The 16,351-nt window shown below is 32.7% G+C and overlaps 1 protein-coding gene across 1 annotated transcript in view; it reads left to right on the forward strand.

Moving 5' to 3' along the window:
• The window catches only part of LOC148276325 (pyrokinin-1 receptor-like), a 70,124-nt gene extending 61,582 nt beyond the window's left edge, over positions 1-8,542 (forward strand). Inside the window, exons 4-6 of the mRNA XM_088234428.1 lie at positions 116-155; positions 5,354-5,562; positions 8,345-8,542. Of these exons, the coding sequence (XP_088090554.1) occupies positions 116-155; positions 5,354-5,562; positions 8,345-8,542 (447 nt within the window). The remainder of the gene's footprint in view (positions 1-115; positions 156-5,353; positions 5,563-8,344) is intronic.
• Positions 8,543-16,351: the final 7,809 nt, after the last annotated feature.

Genomic DNA, 16,351 nt, shown 5'->3' on the forward strand with positions numbered 1-16,351 from the left:
TATGGTGATTCCTTGTGAGGGAGTGACGGAAGAGAACTTGGCGAGGACAGGAAGTGCTGTATCAACAACAACCCCTTCACAGAACGAGGACGGAAGGAGGAACTACCCCCGGAACATGCACACAAAAGCCACTAAACACGTTGTCAATATGCTGAGTGAGTTATTGGTGTTTTATAGTCATAAAATAATCACAGTAAATTTTTTACTGATATTTTAATAAACAATGCTTTGAGTTTTTCCGAATTTGCGAAGACAAGAACTGTGTTTCATCCCTAAGGGGGGGTTATTAATATATGCGTATAACAACGTAGATGACGAACATTTAAGAGAAGGTAATATCTTAGTCTTGGCATTTACAGGGCCCGTCATTGGGTAATTTAAGTGACCACTTTACACACTGCATAACCTCACAAAAATAAACAAATATTAGAATTGAAGGAATATGGACGTTCAAACATAGGCAGAATAGTGAATGGTGGATGCAACATAGTGTGTAAACTGGCCACTCAAATCAACCAAGGGCAGCATAACCCCTGTAAATGCCTAGATGTAAATATTCCTTTTTTTTAAATGGTTGTTTACCCTTGTTTAAATATGTCAATTGATATTTAAATAGTGAATATACTTCCTCTACAAACTTAAAAACCATTTTTAAGACCGTGGGTATTTCTATCGGTTTCGATTATACTAAAAAGCAATGATGGATCCCAATCAGATTATTTCCTTAAATTCTTATAATTTCTACCCGTTTATTTCTTTTTACAAAATAATATTAGCTGGAAATTCAATTCATTTTTCATGAAATATGTTAAAATAATCATGATTTACCTTTCCGCGCCCAGTAGTTCATAAGTCAATGCAATGTACTGGTAAACCAATTGCACCATATTTTGACTATCTGTTTCATGAAGGTGAGGTGATCAGTTTAACACTTCAGGTATCAGTCCACGGCCTCGATTATGATAAGGACGTCATACCTTCACCGTCACGGTAAAGTTGAAAATTCTCTCGAGCGATTACGATGATATACCACCGACCCCCCACCTTCAAGTTTTGGCTAGGTACATCGATATGAAACAAGGGGCAGCGTACGTCACGGTACACATATTTACGCACTAAAGTAACATAGCTTCAGTATGACGTCATCGTTGAAGATAAGTTCTCCCGACTGATTACGAAAATATACTACTGATTACCCCGTTTTTACCGACGGGTCTAGTACCTCTCGAAACACATATCTTTACATTGAAAGTGACAAAAATTTTGCTTCACGGAGAAATTTTTCCTTTAATTACGATTTAATTGAATGTTATAAACTCGTTATTAGGTTAATACTTGTTTTTCTTAAAAGGCTATTACAAATACGAGAAAAAAATATGTCAATTTTCTTCGTCGAAATAAATTCCGACAAACCTGTCAGTTAAAAAAACAAACGCCTAGATGCTAAAAATAATGTTGCTAGATTTTGCCCTATTAACATATAGCGTAAAAGGTGTAATTACAGTATTTGTAAATAAAAATATTATTCTTAGCTTAATAGTCTATTAACAAATATAAAATCCACTGTATTTCCTCATTAATTAGACCAAATCTTGTCTTAAGGAAGTAATTTTTATTTATTTTTTGGTCCTAGATTGAATTTTCTTTGGTTGTATTTTTTTTTATTTACCTGTTTGTATTATAAGGAAATGTATTTGCCATTGTTAAATGAACTAAATAAGTCCGTTAATACATTATGACTGTAATTCAATACTTTCTCTTTTAAAACCTGCCAAAGCAGAGTTCAATGCATCAATTCAATTACTATTTTATTTACTTGAGAAATGATAATTAAAAAAAAGTGCTTTTGATATTAATAATATGTGTGCTCAGAGGGTAAAGAGTGAATCAGATAAAACAGATTTGAAGTGGGTAAAAGTGTTGTGTGAGAATAGAGGAAAATCTCGACACAGTAAGGTAAGTAGATCCCTTGAATTCACAGCTTTAATGAATTGTTTACTCCAGCGGAGTGCTAACGGAAGATAAAAAACTTAAATATTTAACCAAGGAAATGAATTGAAAATGTCCTTAACATAATTCAAATGAAATTTAGAAGCTTGTTTTCGTAAATGATGAAACAAAAATTCTAAATAAAATTCAAATTAGTATTTGTAAAACCACTTTGTAAAGTGCATTTGAGGTTATTCATATTAAAAATAATAATACCAGTTTGTTTTAAGTTGATTGAAAGATATTACAAAAAACATCATTGCCCCCAATGTTCTTATTGCATTGTACAAAAAAAAATTAAAGCATTGACCGAACCGGTCTGTGGTCCCTTGGTACTGTTACCGACTCACGGATCAAATGTTCGAGGCTCAAATTCCCCTCTACCAAAACTTGATTTCCAATTATCCAGCACAAGTTATATACAGTGTGTAGAAAATGGTGGGAAACTTTAAACATTAGGGTTAATAAAAAGAAAGAAAGGATAAAAAGCGAGTTTTTGACGCCTCTAAACCAAAACCATCATCTAATGGAAAGTAACCCCAACAGAAAATCTACCAGAAAAGGCAACGGGAAACCACTCTGGTCATCTTTTCCCAGGAATCACTACGGCGAGTACATCAATAAGCAGTCGTCCTGGCTGCGAAATGTAAAATTAGCGCAGGACAGATACATATGCTTTCGCTGTAGTGACCGCCAACGTCGGGGGGACCCGGCAAGGCACTAGAAGAGGAAGAAGAATAAAAAGAACCCACTTTTTTTTTTTATTATATTCGTAAAAAAAAATATTTTTCCTTTAATTATTGTCACATAATAACAACTTGCAGACAAAGATAAATTAATTAATTTATAAAAAAAAACTATTGATTTATTAAAAAATGTCATGTTTCAACTACATTGTTTTTTCCCACAAAATATGATTTCAAGAACTCAATGGGTACTTTTAGATGAAAAATCCTGAAAATGTTGATAGAATGGAAATAAGATCGCATCGTCTTGCAGTGGTTGGCGCGATCGTCTATCAGGCTTGAGGTCCTGGGTTCAGTGCATATATTACGGTGATCATGAAGTGTTGGTTTTAATAGTGGTTCCAAACTGAAATATTTCTCTGTTTCTGAACTCATACCTAAAGCGTAAAACTGATCGCCTTATCTTATAAATAAATTATAGTATCCTGATTAATTGCTACTGAATTACAAATGCGGTGTATTGTGTTATAAAAATAATGGGAATGAAAATGTATTTGTCCGTTAACGCATTTGAACACAATGCAAGAAGATTCAAGAGACTAAAAATATTGTCATAAAATATTTATTTTACATTGGTGCGCCAAATTCAGAATATCTCGATCATCCACCCGATGGTAAGCTGGTTAGTCTTACGTTAAAGGAGCCTATTCGGGAATACTAAAATATTGCATTGAATATACTCGTTTTTCTAACCCGGAAACCGTTTTAAAGGTTTTTTGTTTAATTTACGGATACTTTACACAATGTTTTATTTTTTAGTAAAATTTTCGTTTTTTATTAATAAATTAATATTCATTTAACACGATTTTAATTTAATTCTACTTAGCAAATTAAACTGTATTTTCATTCGAAAAAGCAATAATATACTGCGGTGTTAATTCACTTTTGAAATAAATATTCCACATTAACCCTGCCATCAATCGAATTCCAGGACTTTCAACCGCATCGCTTGGAAGTAGACATTTCCTTATCTAATTAGCTTTTTTCAGGGATTTTTAAAGAGATTAGTTGAAAACACTCGTTCAAAGTACACAAAACTGTATCATTTATCCGCTTGAATACGGATAACATTATTGTATAATATACTCCTAAACATTTGGAAAAATGTTTTTCGTTCGAAAATAGCATATTTTATTTCAATTACGTTCCGATTTAAATAAAATTTTCCTCAATCTCTGAAATATTAAAAACCTCGAAAACAGCATAAAAAGCATCATAAAAATTTACCTTATTTAAATTTTTACGCATATTTGAATTGTAAATAAATTTATGTAAATTACAATTTTATGAATGTGTTTTATATGAAAAAAATTGCTAGCCCTCATATGGGATATTTAGTGAAACTTGCTTTACAATAAAATGTTTTTATTAGATACTAGCTTATACTTACGGCTTTGTTCAAGTGATATTAGGACTAAGTTATTTTATGTATTCTGTCGTTTATCAGAAAGACTTGTGTTTGAATATTTTTTTTCCATAATACATTTTAACGGGATTAAAATAGCTCGGTCTTCCAACAATTACTATAAAAAATATGATGATCCGTTGCAAAATGGCGACGTTGAATCGTTATTCTGTTCCCAAATCTAAAATCCTACTAGAAAACACAAACAATAAATAAACCAAATTTACCTATGATAAAAAAAACAAAATAAGTTTTTTTTTGAAAAGGAATAACCCGCTAAACCTCTTTTAAAGAGGCTTGTAAGCAGGTAGGAGAGAAAGGATATGAAAGGAATTTTTGAATACTATACCACAATATCCAGGCTAATTGAGAAAAAAACTTTATTGGATCTTTCCTTGCAATACAAACTTTCCTTCCAATGCAGACTTGAGCAAAGACACTCATGTTTCATAGCTCCAGAACTGTTCAATGCATTTCATATGAACAGTATGATGAATATTAATTATTTGAATATATTTCGATTTAAAATTTTATTTAAATTATGGATAAAAAAGGATTTGAATGCCTTCTTTTTGAATGAATATAATATACTTTTACTCTAATTTTCTCATTTTACGTGACAAAAAAATATGTTAGTATATCTTTACTCATTTTTAACTTATTGATATCTATTTTATTCTTCCAACAGCCTTTATGTCAATTAAAAATAAAATGTATACCGACACACGGGCCATAATGTTTTTGTGGGATTTTTTTTTGTGTTAATGTTATATTTTTTTTTGAGTATTTTTAACTAATGTATACCTCAACATATTGATAAATCCACCTGGTCCATAAAGAAGTATAGAAATTGAAAAAAATAACATTTTCTGGCGTTGCCTAGTATGTATGTGAAATAATTCAATCAGATGAATCTCACCCGCATTAATAAAGGTTTCAGCTCTTTAACTACACAAACATCAACAGACGAAAGAATTGAAGGAATAAAGATGTTCAAATATGGGCAGAATGGAGAATGTTACACAGTGTGTAAAATGGCCACTTAAACCAGCCAATGACAGGTCATAAGACCTGCAGATGCCTAGACTTCTATATTACCTTCTCTTAAATGTTCTCCATCTCTGTTGTAATATTTTAATATAAACAGCTCCCCAGGGAGTTGAATCCAGTTCTTCAAACTCAAAATATTGTTAAAAAATGTTTATGTTTACAGTTGCGGTTGTGGTCGCATTCTTCATATGCTGGGCTCCCTTCCACGCCCAGCGGCTCCTGGCTATCCATGGCCACTCCATCATCACACCAGACATCATCTTTCTTTACAACATCTTGACGTATCTATCCGGTGTCCTGTACTACCTCTCCACTTGCATCAACCCCCTATTATACAACATTATGTCCAACAAATTCCGAAATGCTTTCAGAGTGAGTAAAAACTTAATAAGCGCAATTAATTTATTTATTTAACACTTTGTATACACATACAATTTATAAACATATAAGATGGGCATATTGCCTTAAGGCAATTTTATCTCACCTACCTAAACCGTTAAGTTTGAGAAAATTACAAATACATGGACATATTGAATCTTATGATTTTATACAGAATAAAAAACAAAGGTTAAACAAAATTTTAAAAAAGAAAAATTAATACTACACTATGAAGAGTGGAGAGGGGATGGAAAAGAAAGAAGAAGGATAAAGGAACAACTTAAATATTTAGATAGTGATATTTAAATATTGACTTAAATGTAAATAAAAAAGGAGCGTCTTTAACATTAGTGGGTAGATTATTTCACAATCAAACAGCTACTACCGTGAAAGAGGAAACAAGAAAATGAAAGCGATGAAAGGGTTTTAAAAGGGTTCTCTCGTTACCAGAACGAAAATATAGTCCGTGTTGTGATAGAGGTTGAATGAGTTCTCTCAGATAAACAGGCAAAGTGGTTTAATAAAGGTTATGAAGAAGTGATAGAATGTGAATGTTTCTTCTATGTCTGATACTGAACCAGTGTAGTTGCGTGCGATATTCGGTTTTGTGGTCGAATTTTTCGAAGATCAAAGATATAACGTGTACAAACATTTTGCAATCGTTTTAACTTATCAAGTAATTCAGAGTTGACATCTGGATAACATACATCCGCATAGTCAAGGAGTAGAAGAAGTAACCTCTAGACTAATGTTTGTTAATGTTTTATTAATTTAGTGAGTAGGTTTTTGGTTCAGAATCCAAAATAGTTGTTCCAGCAGTTACGCAATCGCAGGTGTTTATCGACGTGGTTAAAAAGCCCTTAAGAAACTTGACCGATCACGATGAACGAGATAATTTATCGCCGTCACGTGGCCAAACATCAGGTGCCGCTAAATAGCACTTGATGAATTATGCACAAACAATAAAAATTATAAAACCAACTTCAAAGATCGAAGCGCACTCGTCTTGATTCCCATTTTCTAATGGTAAGTTATTTACAACTTCTTGAAAATGGCCCCCAAAATTTAACTACCTAGGATGGTATTCTAAACGCAAAAGCGCACGTGGAGAATGCATTTTTAACGCGTATTTACGTACTAAATACACGCAAACAGAGCCATCTCTTCGCGCCCTATGCCTTTCAAAATACCAGCCCTGAGTAAATCATAAACAAGACAAAAATGTATTTTATTTTTTAAAAATACATACATTTATTATTTAATATATAGTTTTTTAATAATTTCCATTGTTTATTAATATTATAATTTTACAATGCCAAGTAATATTCAAAAACGCTAAAGAGATTATATTTACACTTCGCAAAACGTAAATATTTCAAATGATAACATTTCATATAAGAAGTTGCTACCCAATAATCCCGATCGATAAATTAAAAATCATAATAATCCCGATCGATAAATTTTAATCCATGTTCCATCGAAATCGCTAAAACGATGAAAAATTGCGATGAGAAACTGTAATCGCTTTGGTTATTTATTTATTCATTTATTTTATCTTTTTATTAAGTTAGTTCATAACACCTTAAAAACTAATATGAACTTTTTTTAACATTACATTTTTTTTTTTATTTCTCTAAAACATATTTTATCAAATTAATTTTTGATAATTCAATTTTTTTTGTTTCTGCCAGGTTGATAAACATCTGTGATTGAGCAACAGGTGATTTTGACAAAATTCTATTATTAAAAAATTGAAATAAACACGCCAATTACTTAGTCTTAAATTTTTCCATCTGTTGATGTTTGTGAAGTTAAAATCTGAAACTTTTATTGATGTTTTGAGTTTGTCCAAATTTTTGTAGACAAGAACTTGATTCAATCTCTTAAGGATATGTTAATATAACCGTTTTACATCAGAGATGGAGAACATTTTAGATAAGCGAATCAGAAGTTTTTTAATAGGTCGAGAAAAGTTAATTACTTTGACGAAGGCCGTCAGCGCCCTTTTTTATTTGTTATTAAAATATTCCGTTTATTTTTTTACTTCTTAGATAACCATAATGATATTTGGTGATCCGTATTACTAGAATTAAGATAAATGGAGTTGTATTGTAATGCGTAGTCAGAAACAAGGTGTTTTGTTTTCGTTTTATTTATTAATTTAATTGGCGGACATATGCAGTCCATTCTAACGATAGTAAATACAATTTCTCATAACAAATAGAATAACTTATCAAATAAAATACAACTGAATAAAATTAAAGCTAGGACGAAAAAAAATACTATCTTAAGACTAGATCCAGTCTATCTTAGTGATTTTTTAAATCTATAAAGACTTCCGCCAAAAAAGTCTAAATCTTGTCTCGAGTTTACAATACGACACAATCGGGACATTGGTGCATGCAAGCCATAGTTTGATTTTATAATGAATAACTAGAATTTTTTTTGCTTCAAACATAAATTTTATAATGTTTGAGTATGTCCAAATGCTTGCAGACTGGCTGGATTTCCTCCCTAGGGAGTTGTTCATATTTGAATTTATTATACTTCACAAAGGTCAACAGATGGAAGAGTTGAGAAAATGTGGATGTTCAAACATGGGCAGAATGGTGAATGTTACACAGTGTGTAAAGTGGCCACTAAAACCAGCCAATGAAAGGTCATAAGCCCTGTAAATGCCTAGATTTCCATATTCCCTTCTCAAAAATGTTTTCCCTCTCTGTTTAAATAAATTTAAATAAATTTTATATGTCACGATCAATATCAATTTACATATACATTTTATTTTTGTTCTAGGAAACGCTGTCCAGATATTTCCCTGGAAGAAATCGAGTTCCAGCCAGGCGTTATTCCACATTATCCCTCCCAAGAAGTGTTTCCATTACAAAATCTCAGTCACTATCGCACTCTGGCGGAACATCGAGGCAGACTTCGCTTCGATTCGTCGAAGGCGACGTCTCTAGAAGACCACTAGTCGTTTCGTTCAGACGACCAACACACGCGACTAAACCAAGAACCTGCATCCACGCCGCACACTGCAACTGTTTAAGAAGTAACGAACTCAGGAGGGCCATATACACCAATAGATTTGAACCTCAGATCACGGAAGAAACCAAATTCAATCACAATAGCGAAGTCATGTTGTCGAAACAAAATCCGAAGCCTAAAAGAAAGTTTAGAAAATGGGGAAGAAAAAACAAGAACTCGAATAACTCTGAATCCAATCCTTATAAAATTGTTTGCGCCGAATGTCACAGATATCTTAATAAAGAAATCAAATCAGAACAAGAAAAAAAAGTTGTGTTAGTAGGTAATTTAGCCAGTAAAAATTCTGAAAACTCATATGTAGCTAGTGATAGTTTCAACTCTTCTTCAGATGCAACCAAGGACTGTATATGTAACTATAAAAAAAATGGTTTAGCTATTGAAACATTTGCAACGGAATGCGATTTGATCCCACGACACAGGTGTCCAAATCAGTTTCAAATCGATTTCCACGACCGCATGCAACTATCTAATAGCAATGTTAGTTCAAGGAACAAATTTGAACATCTTGATAAAAACAAAAATACCGTCCAGCATTCTAAAACAATGTCAGACATTGTGGATTTTGCTTTGCAGGTTAGAGAATCGCTTGCTAATGAGGCTTACAAGTCTCCGAATGGATTTAAAGATCCCTTAATGGCCTTTAATGCTTTGTTAATTTTAGATAAACCAATTTCTCGGAAGGATATCTTGCGGCAGAAGATAATTGACGAGTTGGGTGGTACGAGAAGGAAATGGGGAAGTGTTGATAATTTGTTTATTTAATAAAATTATAAATAATGGCCAATTAAGATGATTGATTCGTTTTGTTAAAAAATTAACTCTACAAGAGATACATTTCCTCTCTGAATTAAACAATTCAATATCGTAACTGTTCTAAATCTGGAAATTTTCAGTGCCTATTACCATTTTATGAAAGCCACTGAATAATTTATGAATTTTATTTTAAACACTTATTTTTGTACTTAAATTAAAATAAGTAATAGCCACATTATTTTCAGTGATCGTTGGAACAAATAAAGCATGTGGAATTTTTGTAGAAAGATAATAAAATTAACATATTATTAATTCGTTATTGTTGTTTTTTTTATATTTTAATCATTATCGCTTATATTCATAATAAGAACAATTGCAAAAGGCAAAGTTTGAAAGAATTTGGTTAAAGAATAAATGTAATCAGAAATTCAACTACTCCTTCACATAAACAGGAATACTTGATAACCTGAAGCGGTTAAATTAAAATATGGCCATCATTATCATGTTCCTATCCGCACCAAGTTGAGCATAGGGCACTGCATTCGGTCACAAAATGCAGGATGTATTGTTCAACACGTTAAGGTAAAGTGTTCGGGTGAGTCTTGAAGGGCTCTGTCAGTTGAGCATAGAGGAAAGTTAGCGAAAATATTATACTTATATATATAAACTATGTGTAAATTGACGAGGAGGGAGGAGAATGTATAAACAGAGACCAACACCTCGTCTTCACTACTCAGGATCCCCTCAACGCCTTTTTTAAAAAATGAAAGTACTTATGTACAAAATTTGCCAACAATTTACATGAATAAACAAATACAAAAATAATCACTAAGGACTTGAGTACCGCTAAGCATAGTAAAAATATATTCTTAAATTATTTTAAAATGACTTATTAAAGTGTTAAAAAAAACAAATGAACTTAATTGCTACTTAATAGCTACTGTTGGAAACAATTCAAAAGCATGAGTGTGTATACGAAAATAAAACATATTTCATATTTAGAAAGAAAAAAAATGAAGGTACGAATATATACAAATTACAATACACAGAACTTTAAACACTATTATTTAAAATGTAAGAACGGAATTGAACAAAGGTGGCCTTCCTGTGTGAAAAGAAGTAGTGGATCCGAAGATCCCCCCCGTGATGGCAGAGAGGATAGAACACCATATCACTCTATCTTGGCATACTGACCTCGTTTCCTCTACATTCATACATCTTCTCGTGCACGCACGCCGATTATTCCTACTTTTGACATATCCATCTTCAAGTATTTGATGGATTTACTCGTGCCATGTCTTTCTCGGCCTTCCTCATTGCCTGCATCTATCAACATCCGCACCGTAGATCCTTTTAGCCGTTTTTCCGCTGTCCATTCGCTATACATGTCCAAACCAGCGCAGCACCCCTTTCTTGATTCTATCGATAATGCATATCTCAGCCTTACACAGTTCACGGATCTCGACATTTGTGCACATATCGTACAACCTTTTTGCCACAATTTTGCCTGAGAGATCGCATTTCGACAGCACTTAACCTACGAAATCATCATTTTTCCAATTCCATACTTCGCTCTCATACATTAGAGTTGGCACTAGAACTCCATTGTGAACTGCTAGTTTAGCCTCCTGAGATAAACATTTGTTTGCCAAAGTAAATTTCAGTGCACCGTTCACCCTGTTCCCAGCACTCACCTTCCTTTCAATATCTTTCTTGGTCTTTCCATCCCTAGTAAACATACTTCTCAGATACATAAATTATTTTACCTGATTCAGAATATCTCCGTTCACACTGATTTCAATGTTTTTTTATTTTTTTTTAAATAAAAAGAAATATTTGCGTTCTTATGATTTACTTAAATATTTCATTTTTGGGGGCCATTTTTAACGAGTTGTAAATAACTCACTATTAGAAAATGGAATCGAGTTGGGGTAGAGTGGGATTCGAACCACGGACCTTCGGTCCGTGAGTCCGAGACACTAGCCACAGGACCACAACCCGATTTAAAAATGTTCGAATACCTATTTATCAAAATTCTCTGTCCTCACAATTTATCTAAATCGAAACACAAAAATTTTCTTGGACGAGTATACGTACATTTATTTAAAAAGGTGTTTTAACACTAGAATATTTCATAGTCCCTGGACTGGTACCTGAACTATAAAACTGGTCATATTACCTTAATGTTACAAAAATGATAAAAATTGCCGCAACTGGTGTACCAATGCAACGCCCTATGCACCATTAGACGTGGAAAGGTAAAGATGATACGTACATAAGACTATATAATAATAGATATAAAATATTCGACTTACGAGTATGTAGTTAAATCTAGCAAAAGCAAAGCAATGCTAGATTCAGCTCGTATACAATACAAAACAAAAATGTTTATAATTTCACGTATTTACTACTGCAAAAGTATTGCTTATAAACAACGACAGTATTTTCTTTGACAATTAAGCGTTTATAATTCATTTTTCATTGGAGAAGCTTTAAACCGCAGTTTTCTGTTTGAATATATTTATTTGAGATTTGAGACATCTTTTGATAATTTTCCTAACTTTAATACCCCGTTGTATGAAGGTTGGGACTTTTCTCTTCAGGGTTGATAATATCAATTTGGTGTTCCGGCAATAATGTTATACTTTCAAACTCTCAGATAAACCAAAGTATATTGTGGAAATTCCAATAGATGTCACTATTGCAAAGAAAATACAAAAACATTTTTTTTTTTTAATTTTAACTTCTACATATGATAAAAAAACATGATTTTTATCTTATATTTATTAAAATGATAAATTAGTATTATTTGTTATCTTCAAACGGATATTCTCACGTCGGATTTGGAGAGTAAAATTTGTATGAATTTTATTTTTTAAACCTGAAAAATACTTAATCTTACAATATTTTGAGTTTGTCCAAATTTTTGTAGAAAAGAACTGAATTCAACTCTCTAGGCAGCTGTTTAAATAATACTAACATATTACAACAGAGATGAAGAACATTTCAGAGAAGGTAATAAAGAAGTCTAAGCATCTCTACAGGGCTTATGACCTGTCATTGGCTGGTTTAAGTGGGCACTTTACACACTGTGTAACATTCACCATTCTGCCCAAATTTTAACATGTTTATTCCTGCAATTCTTTCATCTGTTGATGTTTGTAAAGTTAAAGAGCTGAAACTTTTATTTATGCGGGTGAGATTCATCTAATTGAATTATTACACCTACAAACTAGGCAACGCCTAAAAAAATATTTTCAATTTCTATACTTCTTCGTGGACCAGGTGGATTTATCAACAATATTTTGAGTTTGTCTAAATTTTTATAGAAAAGGACTGGATTAAACTCCCTGGGGAGCTGATTATATTAACATATTACAACAGAGATGAGGAACAGAGATAAAGGTTTTAGCTCTTTATCTTCACAAATATCAACAGATGAAAGGATTGAAGAAATATCACCACCATTGCCTTTCCGCACCTAATGGTGCATAGGACACTCCATTGATACATCAATCGTAGCGTATTTTAATCTTTTTTTGCTACACAAAGTTGAGATCATCAGTCTTACGCTTCAGGTACCAGTCCAGGGACTTTGAAATATTCAGGTGTGAAAACACACATTCAAATCAAACCATGGCGGGAATCAAACCTGAGATCTCTTGCGTGGCAGACTAACGGGCTGACCATTACACTAGGAGGCCGACAGGAGTATAGAGGTTCAAATATGAGCAGAATGGTGAATGTTACACTGTGTGTAAAGTGGCCACTGAAACCAGCCAATGACAGGTCATAAGCCCTAAAGATGCCTAGACTTATATATTACCTTCTCTTAATTGTTATTTATGCCCGTAGTAATATGTTAATATTAACAGCTCCCTAGGGAGTTGAATCCAGTCCTCGTCTACAAAAATTTGGACAAACTCAAAATGTTGTTGATAAATATTTATGTTTTTTAAATCAATGCAGGTATATTCATTGTCCATTAAGATCATGAATTTATTCAAGATTTTCAGTAGCTTTTATTTATTCCTTTTCCATGTAAGCTTTCGATTTTATTTCCCATTTTCCTACAACTCGAAAGGATAAGTGAACCAGAAAATTATGTAAATATTTAAAACCCTTTTTCAAACACTCCTGAGAAAACGCAAGTTTCTCAACAATTTGTTTTGGCTGTAAATGAAAATTTTATTCTAGGACTTTTATCTCGTGATAGTATAGATTTACAATAGTTATAGTTTGCTACCATTGAAAAATTTCTTCATGTTTTTATTCAACGCGTTTTTGGTATCATCAAAATCTTTTTATCCGCTCCTTATGCTAAAACATGGGTTTCTTTTTATTTTACTTTTTGTTAATATGTGTTGGTATAATATATATATTATGAATATATTCAAGAAAATGTGATAATTATCACACATAATCTCTCATAACACAAACAAAGTGATGTTGTACAAAGTCAAAAATCGTTTAGAATATTTCACAGACTTACAGATTCCAGCTGTTCAGCTAGTTCTAATGAGATTTGTAAAACGTTAAGGCACTCGTAAATAAATAACAAATGTAAGCTGGATTTTGAAAAAAAACAAAGAATTCAATATCCCAGTTGTCATGTGTTTTATAGACTACGAGGAGGCTTTTGACTGCTTGCGGTGGAAGTGTTTATGAGACACCTTCAGAGATATGAGAGTTTCAACTCACCTGGAACTCCCATATCTTTGAGGGTTTCCTATAAGCACTCCAATTGAACGCAGTCTAATATCACTGATTTGTAATTCATAGAACAACACAGCATAAGCAAATGTAAGCATAGAAAAGTTTCTTCAAGGATGTCTCCATCTTTATTCAACTTATACGTGAAGCATATAATGAAAAGAATACTGGAAAGCTAGAAAAAAGGATTAAAAATTGGTGGTTGCCTAGTCAATCACATTTGATTTGCAGATGATGCCACACTGCTTGTTTGAGATGAGCAGAAAATGGCAGATATATTTTCTTGTGTAGCAGGAGAAAGTTGCAAACCCAAATGGGTTGGAAATAAACAGAAATAAAACAAAGTTCATGATCGTTGACAGAACAAATATGCTACAACTATCAAATAGACTCCAAGACCTCAAAAAGTGAAAGATTTTGTCTATTTGGGATCATCCATTTCTGTTGAAGGTGCATCAGAAATGTAAAGACGTATCTTAATCGCTAAAACGCCATGACTCGTTGACCAAAATTTGGCAAAATCAGGGTATCTAGAAGAAATCTAAAATGTACATGGTGCATACGCTTGTGTTTCCAATATTCTTATATGACGTAGAAACGTGGACAGTTAAAACACGTGAGCAAGAAAAAAAATATGCCTTTGAGATGTGGTGTTAGCGTCGAATGCTGAGAATCACATGGAGACAGCCATAAAAACAAATTTCTCTAAACAGGAGAAATTCTACGTGAAAGTTCGTTTATCGGCCATATGCTGCCAACGTATTCTACAGTTCTTCGGACATAGCTAGACGTAACATGTAGACGTATATTATTATCAGCAACAAAGTATGAATAAAAATATTTAAAAAAATTGTAAAATAAATGTAATTATCCTTACGGGTTAATAAATAAATTTTCAAATCAAAAAAATCCCAAAGAATCTTGATAAAATAATAATCGCGGACAGTATGCCAGGACGGAGAAATAGAGGCAGAACTGGACGTCAATGGATCGGCCAGGTGAAAACAATGTTATGGGTGACCCTATATGGAGCTGTGGAGAGGGTGCAAAGCCGTGATGGAGAGACGCATAGTCACTCGAATGACTTGGCAGAGTACCAATGATCACGACCCTCAGAACTTATGAACGACAGAGAAAAATATTTAAATGGCAGGTTTATTTAAATTTATTTTAACGAACCAATTTATTCAAAAGTATTTTTTATAAAAAAATACGTTTCACAACATGGATGACAAAAAAAATGTGTTCAAAAATTGAACTTAATTTGTTGCGACATAGAGAAAAAACATTTTTGAGTAAAGAATATGGAAGTCTACTCATCTTAAAGGCTTATGACTTGTCATTAGTTGTTAAGTTTCCACTTTACTATTTACGTTTAAACATCCCCATTTCTTCAACTATTCCATCTGCTGACTTTTGTGAAGTATCTGGCTGATCCATTAGGGAAATACTAGGCAACGCCTGAAAACAATCTAGATCTAAATGACTCTCTAGGGAGGCAATCCAAACTTGACATATTTGAAACGTCGTTAATTAAAAATATAACTAACAATATGCGCATTAAATAATTTAATATTGATACTAGTTTGCTATGGGAAAAATGTAATAAAGGGTGTGGAAAAGAGAAGACATAAAGGATGAATGAGGTGATGTTTCTTAAGGTGAGATATAAATAGTATTACTAAATCTATTGCATTGGTTTATAAAACATATTCAATAAATAAATACAAGCTAACTGTTGGTACATCTTTCACAGTGAATGCAAGATACGAGCTACATAAACACTATGTATACGAGTTAAAAAATGAGGAGAAAGACGCCGCATTGAGCTGGGCCACGATTATAAAGAATATCTTCATTGGTACATGGCAAGACGGTATACTTAACTTTTGTTCTATCTCTATCTACCTTGGTATGTTCTACCGATTTGTCATATGATCGAATCCAACCAATGAATGACAGCGAAAATTTAGTCCGCGTTCCTTACTTAATAAAAATTAAAAATAATTATCATTTATGTTTTAAATAGGCTTCTGTGATAAAAAACGGCAACTTCAAAGCGACTATAAACTCCAATAAATCCCAATTCAAGAAAAAATGCTTGCTTAAATATGATTTTCGGAAAACTTTTGACAATTACCAAGACAGTATGCTTAACTTAAGTCTATATTTATCTACCATGGTATTACAAAGCCGGCTCTAATGACATCTCGATATGTACGAAGATACATAGAAAAACCGATAGAATTAGTATTTTTTTTATGGTGGC

Source organism: Micrasema longulum, unplaced genomic scaffold (genome assembly GCF_059751315.1).
Source record: "Micrasema longulum isolate JH-2025_06_02 unplaced genomic scaffold, ASM5975131v1 h1tg001240l, whole genome shotgun sequence".
NCBI lineage: Eukaryota > Metazoa > Arthropoda > Insecta > Trichoptera > Brachycentridae > Micrasema > Micrasema longulum.